Raw genomic sequence first — 14,976 nt, 5'->3', positions numbered from 1 at the left:
ATCACCACACTTGGTTCAAATGTACTGGTGGCAATCTGGGGACCACCAGGAATCATTCTGAGGGTCTGAAGATCAGACTTATCATCACTTCACAATGAATAAGAGTCTTCTTCCCCACACATGTACCTTCTGAGGTGTACCAATATTAATCTGACTGATTAAATCTCATCGAACAGCGTTAACGGGCATTAAACCCCTTCAATATATTACTTATTTATTTATTTTTCAAAGGGTTAAAAGGCAAAGCACTTAGCTTCATTTTTTATGTTTGAGGATTCCAAGAACAGGGTTTGCTGCCTTGCCTCAACTTGTTTCTGAGTGCTTAACAGAGTAGACTAAAAGGAGGACACACCCTAAGGTGAATACATTTTTTGTTGTTATGTGTGACTCTTCCTCTTCATGTTGAAACTTTCCCTACACTACCTTTTTTTTTTCTTTTAACGAGGTTAAAGCAAAAGATTAGACTTTTGTTAGCGGGGAGATCATTTTATATATTTGTTTGATTTGTGTTCTTTTCTTTGTAAATGAATCAGTTTTCTTCTTTCAAGGCTGAATATTGTGTTTCCTTTATGCTTTTCAAACGTGTACTCGTCTCAGATAACAACTCACAAACTCCCAGAACGCTCAAGCTCCTCTTCATTGTAAGATCATAAGCTGCAGCTTTTGTCTCCTCTTTATCATCTGTAGGTTAAAAACTATTGTATTATTTTGCAGATGAAGATCCTGTCTGGAACATCCAATGTCTGTTTGTTTGAAATTCCAGGGACTTGCTACAACTTGCCAGCTCTTGTGCTGAAAGCATTTCTATTCAGTCTTTGAATACAAATAATATAATGCAATAACATAAGTCAGGTTTGTTTGTACTGTTTAGTATCACAAACACAATGCCCTAATGGGTTTGATACAGGCTCATACTAGCCATGTCTCCCCACCAAACACAAAAGTTAAAATAAGTCCAGGAAAAGTTCTCAGAAATCACAGAAGTTCCTGTTCAGATGTCACATGCACGGTGCAAAACCAAACCTGATCATCAAGTTAAATTACTGTTACTCTTTGCACCTTGTAAACCGCTTAAAAGACAAAGATATAATAAGAACTGTGAACCAGAACCAGGTGAAAATGTGCACAACCACAATTACTTCAACTGTATATCTTTAAATGCTTTAGAAAGAACTTCCTTTACATATTCCAGTCTTGCATTCAAACAACAAACACCTTTGTGTCATTTTGTAAATGTAAAAGCAACACTAGATGCAGATTGTTGGAGTGGTGCTGTCTTTAAATGACATGGCTGAACTTGAAGCTTCAGCTGTAGCTAAGCTTTTCAGGAAATCCTCTGAGGGCAGGGCAGCACAACATCAGCAATTCACAACTTAAATCAGTTCAGTGGACAGAAATTACATTCAATTCGGGGAGGGGTTAAAAAAAAGAGTCTTCTAGACTTTAAATGAAGAACTAGTCAAGGCAGATGAGGCACGCCTGGAAAAATGCAGTCTGTGACTCAACCGTGGCAAGTCTTTACGTGAGAGGCCAAAACAACAGGATAAACACTTCTCTGGTTGTGATGAAAGTAAGGAAACAGAACAGAGGAAGTTGGTGCAAGATGAGAAGATACACCAGGGAAGGTCTGATGATGAGGCTCATTAAAGAAAAGACCTACACAAACAGACCACATAGAACAAGCACAGAACAGAGCTGAGCATAAAGTTGCTCTAAATTTCAGTGCCAGTTTATATTACACAATACTTTATGTGACGAAGGTTAATAAAGTTATTATTGGGTTATTGTCATCACCAGAAAATATCAACTATCAAAGGTCCACGTTCGTCTTGTGCCTTTTCCTTTGTGGAAGGATCCTCTAAAAAATCTCGGACTAATTTATGTTAAGCCAAATCATGACTGGTCACACTGCTTCAGGAAAACCTGCATTGTTCCATGACAGGAAAACATTATGGCCTTAACTACAGTTATTCTCATTTCTAATGCATCTAATTGTGCTGGACCTGGTGGGAAACAACCACCTATTCCAACGTTTCTCCTACCAAAAGCCCCAAACTCAACAACAGCGAGTTAAATATATAAGACAATGTAAACTTGCAAATATTCTCATTTGTGGCAGACGGTACCAGTGAGTTTTGGGGGCATTAGTCAAATAATCTCAACTACTTAAGATTCTCTCAATCAATATTTAATTCATCTCTAGATGGGCCCAAGAAGGACCTCTGGCAGCCTGGAGAATATTTCTGAAAGTTCAGGTAATTTTAAGGATCGCTTGACCTAAGCCATGCACACACATACAAAAACAAAATTTTCTACTTAGTGCACATCTGTCACATTTCTGATGCCATTCCACAGTGAAGGTGAAAGTGGCTTTCCTGAATGTTATTACGATAATCTACAGACCTCAGGGGTAATTTTTGAAAAGAGTGTCTACTAAAATACACTTTAACAGTTCCAGTTAAACATTCACGTCTACATGTCTCAATGAGAGCAAAAAACTCTCTCCTTAGATCTACTTCATCTCTCTTACAGTGTAAATACTGAAGCTGTCCATTCAGAATAGCAAATTCCTGTGCTGGGTGGATCCACACTTCAGCAGGGATGAAACAAACCGAGGAGTGGGAGGTTCCTGCTCTGCCCGTTTTAAAGTACCAATCAACTGTAAAAAGTTATGAGGGCGCTGCTCATGGCAACAAAGCAATTTGTGCAGCCAATGAGAAAGGGCCTTATGAAACACACGGATGAAGGAAGAAAACAAGAGAAGAAAGTCTGACGCCTTAGTCCAACCACAGAACCTCTAATCCTTTTCTGGACAGGCCGCCTGCTTTACATTGTTCTGCATGGGAAGATCATCTGTTTACTGGAACTACAGCTCTCATTCTTAAGTTAATACAGTATATGGTGCAGGACTCAACCCTGCACTAATAAAAACACACTCAAAATGCAAAATTATAATCTTTAATGAAAAATAATCACAACAAAACTGCATTTCAGTGCAGTGAATATAAACACCCTGATATCACTGACTGCTCTTTGTTCTCTACTGCATGTACACAGGAAATACAGAAAGTAAAATGCAGCAACTTTCCAACCTTTTGATAAATAATGAAAAATACAGTTCACCAAGAGTCTGACACACTGAGTGTCTGAGTCAGAGGGAAAGACTGCACATAGTTTGAACATCTTGAGGCTGGGCAAGAGCAGAAGGAAAATCTTACACACAAACCACATGTGTTTGTAAAACCTTACTCGCCAAACCAGCGAGTGACTCATGTATTTGATCTCAAGGCTCAGTTGGACACCGCTTTGCACAAATTGTTTTTTATTCTCTGCAAGGGCTAAAGAACTGTAAACCGTAAAATAAGTCCCTACAGCAGAGAGGAGTGCAGAATTTAAACTTTTAAAACCATATAGAATAAACTACACTGCAGTTCAGTCTCTGAGAAGAAGAAAAATCTTCTGTCAAGTCTTTTAAGGAAGTTGCTGTAGAATGGCGAGAGACAGCTTTGCTTTCCCATGTCTTTTTCATAAAGTCTGTGTAATGTTCTCAGTATCTCAAGATACGACGACATAGTACGGCTTCTTTTTAGTGGTGCCTTGTTCCGCTGACTTTAGAGCGTTTGCCTCCATCAGTTTACTTCCGCTGGACATTGAGTGGGTGATGACCTGACGAGAGTGATGGGCTGAGCTGAGAAACTCATGGCAGCGTTTTCCGACTAGGTAGAGGATTTCAAAAAAGGAGAGGAGGATGCAGGCCAAGCTGGTGACCACCATGAAGATGGTGAAGATTCTTTTCTCAGTAGGCCGAGAGATGAAGCAATCCACCGTGTTGGGGCAGGGAACCTGTGCACACTTAATGAGACTGGGGAAGCTGTAGCCCTCGTACATGTGGTAAACGAGGAAGACGAAGGTGGCGTCCACGCCTATTTTGAAGACCAAAGTCAGGATATAGGTCCACCACAGGCCTCCACGCTTCTTTCCCGTGTTTGGGTAGAGACGCTTGCAGTTCTCGCCATACTTTAGCTGGTTTTTCCGTTCTCGGTCCTCCCTGTAGGCGACGTGCATCACCACCAGGAATGAGGGGCAGGTGACGAAGATAAGCTGGAGGGCCCACAGGCGCACATGGGAGACGGGGAAGAAGTGGTCAAAGCAGACATTATGGCAGCCGGGCTGATTTGTGTTGCATGTGAAGTCTTTCTGTTCATCTCCCCACACCTTTTCTGCTGCCACCACAAACACCATAATTCTGAAGAGAAAAACAACAGAGAGCCAAACTCTGCCGAAGGCTGTGGAGTATTTGTTCACTCCGCTGAGGAGGCCCTGGAGAACTACCCAATTCATGATGACTTTTGTTCACAGTCTGTCTTCTCTTACTGCTGATGGAAGAGAGAGGCAGCCGTTGGTGGAACAGACCAACGTGAGGGATGAACTAGCCTGAAACAAGAAGAAAACGCAGTCGAGTCACAAATGCATAAAAAGGGAGAAGAAACAAAGTGTGGAGGAGCTGGGTCATAAGCGTACACGTTTGCGTGTTTACACGGATTTGGGGCGACAGTGAAATACATAAATCCGTGTAACGCGAGCAGAAAAGAGACTAAAAACGTATACAGTGTGTTTTCAGTTGCAAAACGTCTGACTTTGGCAATCATCTGCGCGCGGAGTCTCAATCCGTCAAGTCAAACCAGCCTTTCCACTTCACACAGTTTTAACAGTTAACGCGCAATAGCGCAAACCAAAGTAGACAACAAGCACTAAAAAACTCACTGAAACAAACTCGCTTTAATATCTGAGCAACTCCTTTACACATGTCTGTGAATACTCACAGTTTAAACCCAGATGTCGCGGTTCAAAGTCGGAGCGGAGTTTGGACGAACCTCTCCGATGACACTCTCGGAACATTTCCCGACAGGATGGGAGTGAAGGGGCGGAGTCGCTCGTCTGCCTCGAGCTCAGTGTGTTAAGGTGAAATAACTGCTCCACCTAGAACTTGTTCAGTCATGGGGAGTTATTTTGGCTGCTTTGAAATATGCAACAATAATTCCGCTGCAACTTTTTTCCTCCTCGCTGTTATTTTTTTTAGAAGACTAATTAAAAATCAATGATGCGGTGGATCCTGTTCAGCTGGGAAACAACAAGCTTAAGCAGAGACAGGCAACAGGCACAAGTTGAGGTAAACTGAAAGAATGCAGATGTCTGTTTACACTGTCTGCTGCACGTTTGTGCTAATTTGCAGTTTTTTTATCTGCATATTCGCTAAATAACGTTTCCCGAACAAAAGTCATTTCAACATTAAAATTTTCTGTAACACCAAACGTCTACTTTCATTCTTGTTCTAAATGTCTTTACATTAGAGTTAGATTTATTTAAGCATATTATGCCTAATTTGCATATTACTCTTTGCTTTATATTTTGCAGTTCACATTAGATATTCCTGGATTGGAAGCAGCCCCTCTCTACTTTTGTGAGGGGCAGCTAAACGGAGGAAAGCGAGCTTTAAAGGGAGGATGGTCTTTAAGTGAGTTGCACTAAAACCCAGGTTAAGATTAATTGGGATTATTTGAATCATGCAAGAATAAAATTACGGAGCATATTAGGTCCCTGTAACCTTGCAAAACCATACAACAGTAAATATGTGCAAAAAATGGCCTTCACTGTGGAGCTTTGAATAGATAAGCAGATAAGACAATCAAAGAAACATGTTTCATTATAAAATGAGTTTATTGAAATATTTACATGGCAGAAGATCTGGTTTCAAAGTACAAAACAGCAAAAGGTCATCTTGCTCTCAGACATGTGCCGCTTTCACACGCACGCACGCACGCGCACACACACACACACACACAGTGCTTTTTATTCACACATACTCTCCACAGTCCGAGATGATCACTTTCTGCTTCGGCTTTCCGTCTTTGGTTCCCTGAGCCTGCAGAGAGAAAACAACAACAAGTTATCTGACATGACACGATCGTTCACTGTCAGTCCTTTAAATGGTAAATGGCCTGTATTTGTATAGCGCTTTACTAGTCCCTAAGGACCCCAAAGTGCTTCACACATTCAGTCATTCACACACAGGTGATGGCAGCTACATTGTAGCCACAGCCACCCTGGGGCGCACTGACAGAGGCGAGACTGCCGGACACTGGTGCCACCGGGCCCTCTGACCACCACCAGTAAGCAACGGGTGAAGTGTCTTGCCCAAGGACACAACGACCGAGACTGTCCAAGCCGGGGCTTGAACCGGCAACCTTCCGATTACAAGGCGAACTCCCAACTCTTGAGCCACGATTTAAAAGTGACATCTACAGGGCCACAGTAGTCCAAGCTGTCTCTGCAGATCATTCCAGAAACAGGGAGCCACGCGTTTGAAAGCGTTGTTGTCCGATTCTGTTCTGAATGTTGTGAGAGCTTTTATACACACTTTATACTAGTATACTGAACATTCCACCCCCATATTCAACATCCTTTGCTCTCCAGCATCTCTCTTCTGCACATGTCCAAAACATCTCAGCATCGCTTCCTTAACTTTGTCTCCAAGCTGCACAACCTGGGCTGTTCCTGGGAATTTTCTAAACAGAAGGTCATGTCCTGTCCACCACTGAAACGCTCCAGATGCAAAATGAAGGCGTGAAAAGGCGAAACAAAACTGTGCTGGAGAGGTCTGTGCACCCATCCGGTGCATTCCCAGGTTTATGGAGCACAAATACTGGTGTATATTGAAAAAGAACAGTTTTTTCTTAACAAAAACCTTTACCTAGTGAAACAGCCAACACCATTATAAAGAAAACTCCTACTGCAGCTTTGACCCTTACCTCCATTGCCCTAAGTACATCCATCCCCTCCACCAGCTCTCCAAACACCACATGTTTGCCATCCAACCAGTCCGTTTTGTCAGTGGTGAGGAAGAACTGAGAGCCGTTTGTGTTTGACCCAGAGTTCGCCATGGAGAGTTGCCCTGTGTGCATAGGAGACAACAGTTAGTCAGTCAGCCCTGCCTGAGCCAAGTTCTGCTCGAGGTTGCTTCCTATTAAAAAGTAGTTATTCCTTTCCACTTTCATCAGGTGCTGCACATAGGGGATAATCAGATTTTGGGGGTTTAGATCAAATACCGTAGACCATAAACGATCTGCTTTAGTGAACTGGCAGCATTTCAATAAAACTAGCTTCAACTCCATCCATCCATTCGCTTCCGCCTGTCCTTTTTCAGGGTCACGGGAGCCTATCCCAGCTGTCGCAGGGCTAACACACAGGGACAGACAACCAGTCGCACTCACATTCACACCTATGGGCAATTTAGATTAATCAATTAACCTATCCCCAATAAGTGCATGTCTTTGGTGGGAGGAAGCCTGAGTACCCGGAGAGAACCCACGCAAACACGGGGAGAACATACAAACTCCACACAGAAAGCCCCCGGCCTGATGGTGGAATTGAACTCAGGACCTTCTTGCTGTGCGGCAACAGTGCTAACCACCGTGCCACCGTGCCAACCACCACATTCAACTGAATATGGAAAATATGTTGTTACAATATGTCTGCACAAAGTCTGTGATAACATTACCAGTATTGCAATGATAAAACGTGTGTATTAGCTATACAGCCCTATTGTTCTTCTTTATCAGGTCCAGTCTGCTCGCATAAGCACTAAACGCTGAATAGCCTCGATCCACTCAATCAACAAAAGTAAAAGAATTCAAACATGCTTTTACTGAGGTCAAAAATCTGAGGGTAAATACATGCCACGAGTAAATAAAATAGCTTTTCTTATTCACTGTGGATTTTGCAATGTTCGTTCTGCACGTTCATACAACAATGATGAAGAAATTAAGATTTATCAGTCATCTCTATGTCATGAGTCTAAAATCATGCCTTTTGTGCAGAACCTGCCTACATATAGCAGTGCTGATAACCCAAACAAAAACCTAGAGCACCATGATAGCTGGGTAACGTTCTTCGTGTTATGACAGGGAATGTGCACGTTAACACGCTAATAAAAATATAAGACTCTTGAAGTTACATATTTAGCCTCTCAGCAGGTAACAAAAAGTTATAGATTAGAAGTGGCACTACGAATATTACAGTAACACACCTGCCAGGTTACAAGTGATCACAGATCGAGTTTGTCACTGAGATGAGTCTTCCATGTAGGATTTGTTACTGCAAACTGTGAGCTATTCCAGTATTTACTTTCCTTTAGTCAGTTTGTTGAGTGGGTTGTGCCTACATAGTTAATCATGTAGCCTGCAAACTACTTTAAAAAGAACTCAATTTCATCTATAACGCTAATTTTAAAAAAGCCTTTGCGTCAGTAAAGTTCAAAAAATACACCAGTAAGGTTCATTCTTCGTTAAGGCATTACTGTAGTTTTCAGGCTAATAATCCTGAAGTGCCAGAATTACACTTAGTGCCATTTATGTTAAATAGTAATTGACAGTAGTGTTAGTTTAAATAAGTGTTAATTAAAAGTCAGATAAAAAGATCATTACAGCAGCTCTTAGTTACGATGGTATGAGAAAAGTGGTGAGAAAAGTAAGTTTGTCATGAAAAATCCCACTTGTTTGACTCGTGTGAATGCGATTGGAGGATGGACTGATCTGTTACACTCGCTAACCTGTGACTGAATTCTTGACACAAGTCTGTCAGCGAGTTATTTGTGTTTCCTCACTTGATTTATGAGTTTTCAGCTACATATGCAAAGAATTCCAAATGTCAGCAACAGCTCTCCAGTCATGCCACGTCGCTTTTCAACGCTTTAGCAATCAGAGGTTTGAAACAAAAATGCTGGCGTGTCCAAGCTGGTCGTAGGAACAGGAAGTACGAGCCAACACACCTTTGTCTTTTGTTGCGCTTCTGACGTAAATCACAAAAGAAATGATTCACACTGAAAGACCCATTTTTCCAGTGTTAACAAATCTGCAGACTCTCACCGGATGCTCCTAATTTTATTCTTAGTGATTTTAACAATTGTAATCTTAAGAAATCACTGAACAATTTCTTTCAATATGTCACTTGTCCTACAAGGAATAACAAAACGCTGGATTTGTGTTATGGACCAATTAAGGATGCATATAAGTCTGTGGCCGGACCTGCGCTAGGTTCTTCGGATCACAATGTTATTCATCTCCTCCCTGCTTACAGATCTGTGATTAGGAGGGAGAAGGCCTGTGTGAAGCGGACTAATGTCTGAACAAAAGACAGTTGTGTAGCCCTTCAGGGGTGTTTTGATTGCACTGACTGGTCCTTGTTTCAAGAGAGCACTTCTGATTAGGATGAACTCACCGATGTGGTGTGTAGCTACATCTCTTTTTGCAAAGACTCTGTGGTTCCAGTCAGAGAATTTAAGACTTTCCCTAATAACAAACCGTGGCTCTCTAAAGATATTAAGGATCTGATTCTTAAAAGGAAAATTGCTTTTAACGAGGGAGACGTTCCCACTATGAGAATATTAAGGAAGGAGGTGAGGGCTGCAATAAAGATTGCCAAGATGAGGTATAGAAATAAGATTGAGGCAGAACTCAGCAGTAACAACCTCAAAAGAGCTTGGCTTGGTATGAAAACAATGGCAGGGCTACACACGAAAGGTAAAAGTAATATTACCTTAGAGGGGTTTACCTCTGACAAACATCTGGCAGACAGTCTTAACAGTTTTTACCTTCGTTTTGAGAACTTTGACTGTTCTAGGCAGACCAGCACACTGAGGGAAAAGACTATCACTCCCCCATCAATTTGTATTGATGAGAGGGGGGTAGATAATCTTTTTAGACACACTAAAAGCAAGAGTCCTGGACCTGACAACATCTGTGGACAGGTACCGAGAACTTGTGCTGATCAGCTGAGTGGGATTTTTCACTATATCTTCTCACTTTCTTTAGAGCTACAGACGGTACCTAAGATTTGGAAACATGCGATCATTGTTCCTGTTGCTAAGGGCAGTTCTCCTAAGGTACTGAATGATTTTAGGCCTGTGGCTCTGACTTCTTTAGTGATGAAGACATTTGAGAAGATAATTAAGAAGGAGATTTTAATGCAGGTTGAACACCATCTTGACCCCTTCCAGTTCACCTATAGAGCAGGAAGAGGTGTGGAGGATGCTGTTGTCACACTCCTGCATCTCTTGTATAAGCATCTTGAGGCCCCTCACACCCATGCAAGATTATTATTTGCTGACTTTTCATCAGCATTTAATACAATTCAACCCTTCTTACTTGCTGACAGGCTTTACAATCATTTCAAGCTTGACACTAGTGTGGTCGGCTGGGTGATAGACTTTCTGACTCATAGGTCACAATGCGTGAGGGTGAATCATGCATTTTCTGATGTGCTCTCCTCCTCTACTGGATCACCCCAGGGTTGCTGCCTCTCTCCCCTTCTGTTCATTCTGTACACAAATGAGTGTCGCAGCAATTTCACGAACAGACATATCCTGAAGTTTGTTGACGACACAGTGATCGTCAGTCTTCTAGTGGGGGACGAGTCAGGCCATGGACAGGTTGTAGATGATTTTGTGAATTGGTGTGATGAGTCCTTCCTTTCACTTAATGTGTCAAAAACTAAAGACATGATTATTGATTTTAGGAAGTCCTCTTATAGCTCATCACCGACTATCATTAAAGCTGCCGTTATTGGGATAGTTGAGAGTTATAAATATCTAGGTGTGGTACTTGACTATAAACTGTGTTTTGAATCTCATGCTGATGCCACTACTAAAAAAGTTCAACAAAGACTGTTCTTTTTAAGGAAAATGAGATCTTTTAATGTCTCATCCGAGATGTTGTCTTTGTTTTATAGAAGTTTTATCGAATCTGTGATGTCTTTTTGTATTGCTGCCTGGTTTGGTAACCTGACGGTGAAGAATAAGAATCGGTTGGGACTTCTGGTAAAAACTGCTAGCAAAATTTCAGGGCGCTGGCAAGATGGGCTTTTGGCCATTTACAATAGAAATGTGCTTAGAAAGGCTCATTCTATTATTAATTGTTTGAACCAACCTGTTAGAGCCAATCTATAGAGAAATATTTTTGATACTGTTTCAGTTATTATGTTACATGTTTGATTTTGTATAATATGTTGTTAGAGAATAAATGCTGCGCGTTTAATTTGTGTCGAGCAAGAAAACATTACAGCGCATGTGTGGTAGCAGGTTAGAGTGAGCCAGGACGGCAATGGAAATGTGCGCTGTAGCAGCAAATAGTTTTTTGACCGTGACATCTTTTGTTTGTATGTACGAGTCAGAAATAAATCTGAACAGCTCACATTAGAAGGTGGAAGAATTATTTTTTCGAAGCTTGGGACAGAAATTCGCCACTACACAACCACTTCACAGTGAGTTTGAGTTGTTGCCTTCCGGCCGTCGTTTTAGAGTACCTCCGAGGAGGACTAAAGGACTCCAGGTCTCTTTTATCCCCACTGCATCTTGTCTCCTCAATGGCAAATAACTGTCCTTGGACTTTCTATCACTATTATTGTCATTATTATTTTATAGTATTGTTCTGTTTATTTATATCCTGCTGCTAAACTAATTTCCCCTTGTGGGACAATTAAGAAATTGAATTGAATTGAATTGAATCAGCTAAAAACCAGGAGCCTTGTTGACATGCTTCACTGCACCTTCTCAGAACAGTATAAACGACTGCTCACCTGGAGCTGTGTGTTTAAGGACAAAGTTTTCATCATCAAACTTCCGGCCATAGATGGACTTCCCGCCGGTGCCGTTGTGGTTGGTGAAGTCGCCTCCTTGGCACATAAACTGAGGGATGATGCGGTGGAAGCTGCTGCCCTTGTAGCCGAAGCCCTTTTCGTGAGTGCACAAGCAGCGGAAGTTCTCTAAAATTAAAGAGAAGAGTTACTCTAACAGATAACACAGGTTTCTTTCTACACACATGGAGACCAGTTCAAAAAAAGAGGAAAAATTTGGGATTTGTAGCATATACACATACACACCTGCTGTCATGGGAACAATGTCAGCCCGGAGCAGGAAGCGCAGTCTCCCTGCTGGCTTGTTGCCGATCTTTATGTCCATGTAGACCTGAGGATTTACTCTGCCCTTTTTAGCCGGAGGCTCACCCTGCAAGAACAAATTACCGCCTCACATCTTAACAGATTTATAGTGGGAAGACCTCACAGAGACGCAGATTAGAAGTGAAATCCTCTCACCTCCTGAGCTGTAGTTTGGGGTGTTTCTCCAGCTGCTGCCTCTGCCTCAGCTTCTTCCACGGTCTTCCCAGAAAACTTTTTCAACCAGTCATCATCCGACCACACTGCAGGAAAGGAAGACTTAAAGTTTGAACCGCTATTGTTTTTTTTTTAAAGAGATAAACAAAATGTATGAAGTGTTTGTTATTCACCTGGTCGAGAAGAACCTTCTTTGATTCTCATGGGTTTGGCAATATTGACGCGGACAGTCCTTCCAAAAAGTTCAGACTCATTCTAGAGGGATAAAAAAAATATTTTAACAATAATCAAGTAGATAATTTTATTTAAAATTACAAGGTTTTTGACAGAGTGACGTTATCTGTGAGTGTCTGCATAACAACCATACTAAGAGCTGCTCCAGATCTCAGACTACTAAGGAAACCTGCTTCGGTGCTTCCTTTAATACCTAATTTAGCAGATGATACACTAAACTGTCCTTTATGACACTTAATGAAAACGAATGATCAGGTGACTGCCGTGTTTTCAATCATGTGCCACGACTTCTAATATTTAGGGTCGTGGTGGGGTCGGAGACTATCCCCATTGTCAGAGGGCGGGAGGCGGGGTACACCCCAGACAGGTCGGCAGGCTGTCCGATTGATTGATTGGTAAAAGGGTTCTTTAATGCTGTTTTTTGGTTATTCAATGGGAATAACGTCTCTGGTCTAGCAGTTATATGAGAAACTTACCATGTTATCAATAGCTGCTGCAGCATCCTGCAGAAGATGAGAAAGAAGCCGTAAATAGGTTATGAGGACAAAAATATGTTTCTCCTGAAGTCACCAATAACCATTCAAATGACTCACTTTGGTAAATTCCCAGCTCTTAAAACTGCAGATGAACACTAATTAATGACTAATACCCAAGTTAATACTAAGTGATGATGCCACGCCAGAGAACAAACAAAACTACTTCAACAAGGAAGTGGAAGATCATATTAAGATTTAATACATTGTCATTTTTAATTTAAATAAAAGTATACAGAGCAAGATCATCATGTGCATAAAATAATCTGTGATTGGGTCATTTTACCTCAGTTCATCAAATTAAAACAACAACAACAAAAAAAGATGGATATTTCAAAAACGAGAGAGAACATCAAACTTTTTTGATATAATATGAACACAAACTTCCTCTTCCTAAAAGCGATGACTTGGATTTGGTAGGTAGTGTCATACCTGTGGAATTACACACTCGAGATGAATGAAAATGTGTTTTTGTAATATGTGTAAAACCATTCACCTAATGTGAACCCTGGCCTTAAAGATACTATGTGCCTTACTGGGGATTTATGCTTCAGTGTGAAATATTATAACTGCAAACCCCTTTGAAACCCTACATCCTAACCTACAGCATAACATGATGTCCAGCTCCCACAAAATTTAACTACATGTGGGGTCGATGCAGCCCACGGCTACTGTGAGTGGCCTGCCGCCGTCAAGCAAATTCCTGGAGGATGATGGCTGAAACTATCAGAGTGGATGTGAGAGAATGTACAAAGAAGTGGAAGAACTGGAGGGACAAGTATGTTTGACCCTTAAAAAACTGATCATACAAGCACAAGGACCCAGGAGAAAAAAAAAAGTACCAGTGTTTTATTTGTTTCTATCATAACTCACAGCATATAAAGCACCAGGACATGACTGTTATCTAGCTTTGTAGATAACAGGTTTTTTAAATGATATCGGAGGAATATCCAAACAGCTGCCTATCTTCATCCCCATTAAGTATTTTTAGTAAGATTTTTAATGACAGCAGGGACCTGACATTTTGCATAATCATTATTAAAAAGAAATTTTTGCCTGCAATTTTTTTTCAGGAAAATCTGACCTGACATAGAATGACCCAACGATACTTGTTCCACTGCTGTATCATTTACATAATACCGTTAATAGGCTAATATTAGCACACTGTAGGCTGTATACGCCGGACTCACCTCTGCAAGCTCAAATTCGATGAATGCAAAACCTCTGTGCTTCTCTGAAAATGTAAAGCACAAGACAAAGCCAACACTTTCATCTTGTGCTGCTGCAGGGTTTATTGTTAATCGTGGTTAAAACGGTCCTGATCTTACCCGTTTCATAGTCCAGCGGGATCTGGATGTCGATGATGTCTCCAAAGGGAATAAAGGCAGCATGGAGCACCTTCTCATCCACCTCTTCTGCTAAACCACCTGACATAAACACGCATTTTTAAGATCCGCATTCCAAAAAAGGGAAAAACACTTTCAACAAATACAGTGTAGAGAGCTGGGATAACGGACAGTATTTAAATGCCGGGTTAAACGTGAGCTCATTTTTCAGGCTAAACTTCGCTTTCGCGCGTCTTTGTCGTGTTCCTGACATGCGCAGAATTACTGTTACGATACAGATTTATAATACAGTCGTAAACTCGTAAGCTACATACACTCAAACAGCGAAAATTTAACAAAAACGGCCATAACGTACCCACATACAACACCCGCTTGTTAGCCGCCATATTGGATTTAACCCTTCAACTTTGAACCCAGCAGCTTCCTATTGGTGGAGAGAACCCGAACTAAAACAGGCAGCCTCGGATTACTGAACTCTACCGCCCCCTGTCGGAGGAATCTCCAATTATTACAATAAACTCTGAATTTTACTTCAATTTGGATTTAAATATTTGTAGTTTTAAAGCCACGATGCAATCTGATCTTTGCTTTGATTTTTTTTTAAAATTAATCTATTTTTGTCCAAGACCGTCCCGCTTAGTTATCAAGCCTATGTAATCAAATTACAGGAAATAAGTAACTTTTATCAGCCTGGGTCA

At 41.2% G+C, this 14,976-nt stretch overlaps 2 protein-coding genes and 1 long non-coding RNA gene across 4 annotated transcripts; 1 reads left to right on the top strand and 2 right to left on the bottom strand.

The window, feature by feature from the left end:
• Window positions 1-2,942: 2,942 nt before the first annotated feature.
• Window positions 2,943-4,954, bottom strand: gjb10 (gap junction protein beta 10). The gene is made up of 2 exons (XM_040048984.1): window positions 4,824-4,954; window positions 2,943-4,434 (listed from the first exon to the last, which is right to left on the bottom strand). Exon 2 carries the CDS (start codon window positions 4,339-4,341, stop codon window positions 3,556-3,558), a length of 786 nt encoding a protein of 261 aa, XP_039904918.1. The 5' UTR covers window positions 4,342-4,434; window positions 4,824-4,954; the 3' UTR covers window positions 2,943-3,555.
• A 107-nt stretch (window positions 4,955-5,061) lies between these two features.
• On the top strand, window positions 5,062-5,857 carry LOC120744520. Its single transcript, XR_005698384.1, has 2 exons — window positions 5,062-5,170; window positions 5,416-5,857. It is a non-coding gene; the product is annotated as an uncharacterized LOC120744520 (long non-coding RNA).
• Window positions 5,700-14,760, bottom strand: ppie (peptidylprolyl isomerase E (cyclophilin E)). Of its 2 annotated transcripts, none has more exons than XM_040048981.1 (10): window positions 14,634-14,760; window positions 14,261-14,359; window positions 14,123-14,166; window positions 12,876-12,902; window positions 12,339-12,420; window positions 12,148-12,251; window positions 11,935-12,058; window positions 11,632-11,817; window positions 6,810-6,952; window positions 5,700-5,923 (listed from the first exon to the last, which is right to left on the bottom strand). In XM_040048981.1, the coding sequence occupies exons 1-10, from the start codon at window positions 14,662-14,664 to the stop codon at window positions 5,855-5,857; spliced, it is 909 nt and encodes a 302-aa protein (XP_039904915.1). In that variant the 5' UTR covers window positions 14,665-14,760; the 3' UTR covers window positions 5,700-5,854. The 2 variants fall into 2 exon arrangements, with proteins under 2 accessions (XP_039904915.1, XP_039904914.1); XM_040048980.1 differs by lacking the exon at window positions 14,634-14,760 and adding an exon at window positions 14,459-14,602.
• Window positions 14,761-14,976: the final 216 nt, after the last annotated feature.

This window comes from Simochromis diagramma, unplaced genomic scaffold (genome assembly GCF_900408965.1).
Source record: "Simochromis diagramma unplaced genomic scaffold, fSimDia1.1 OVJJ01000305.1, whole genome shotgun sequence".
Taxonomy (NCBI): domain Eukaryota; kingdom Metazoa; phylum Chordata; class Actinopteri; order Cichliformes; family Cichlidae; genus Simochromis; species Simochromis diagramma.
The sequence above is the reverse complement of the archived record's forward strand: the minus strand, read 5'-3'. Positions and strand labels throughout refer to the sequence as shown.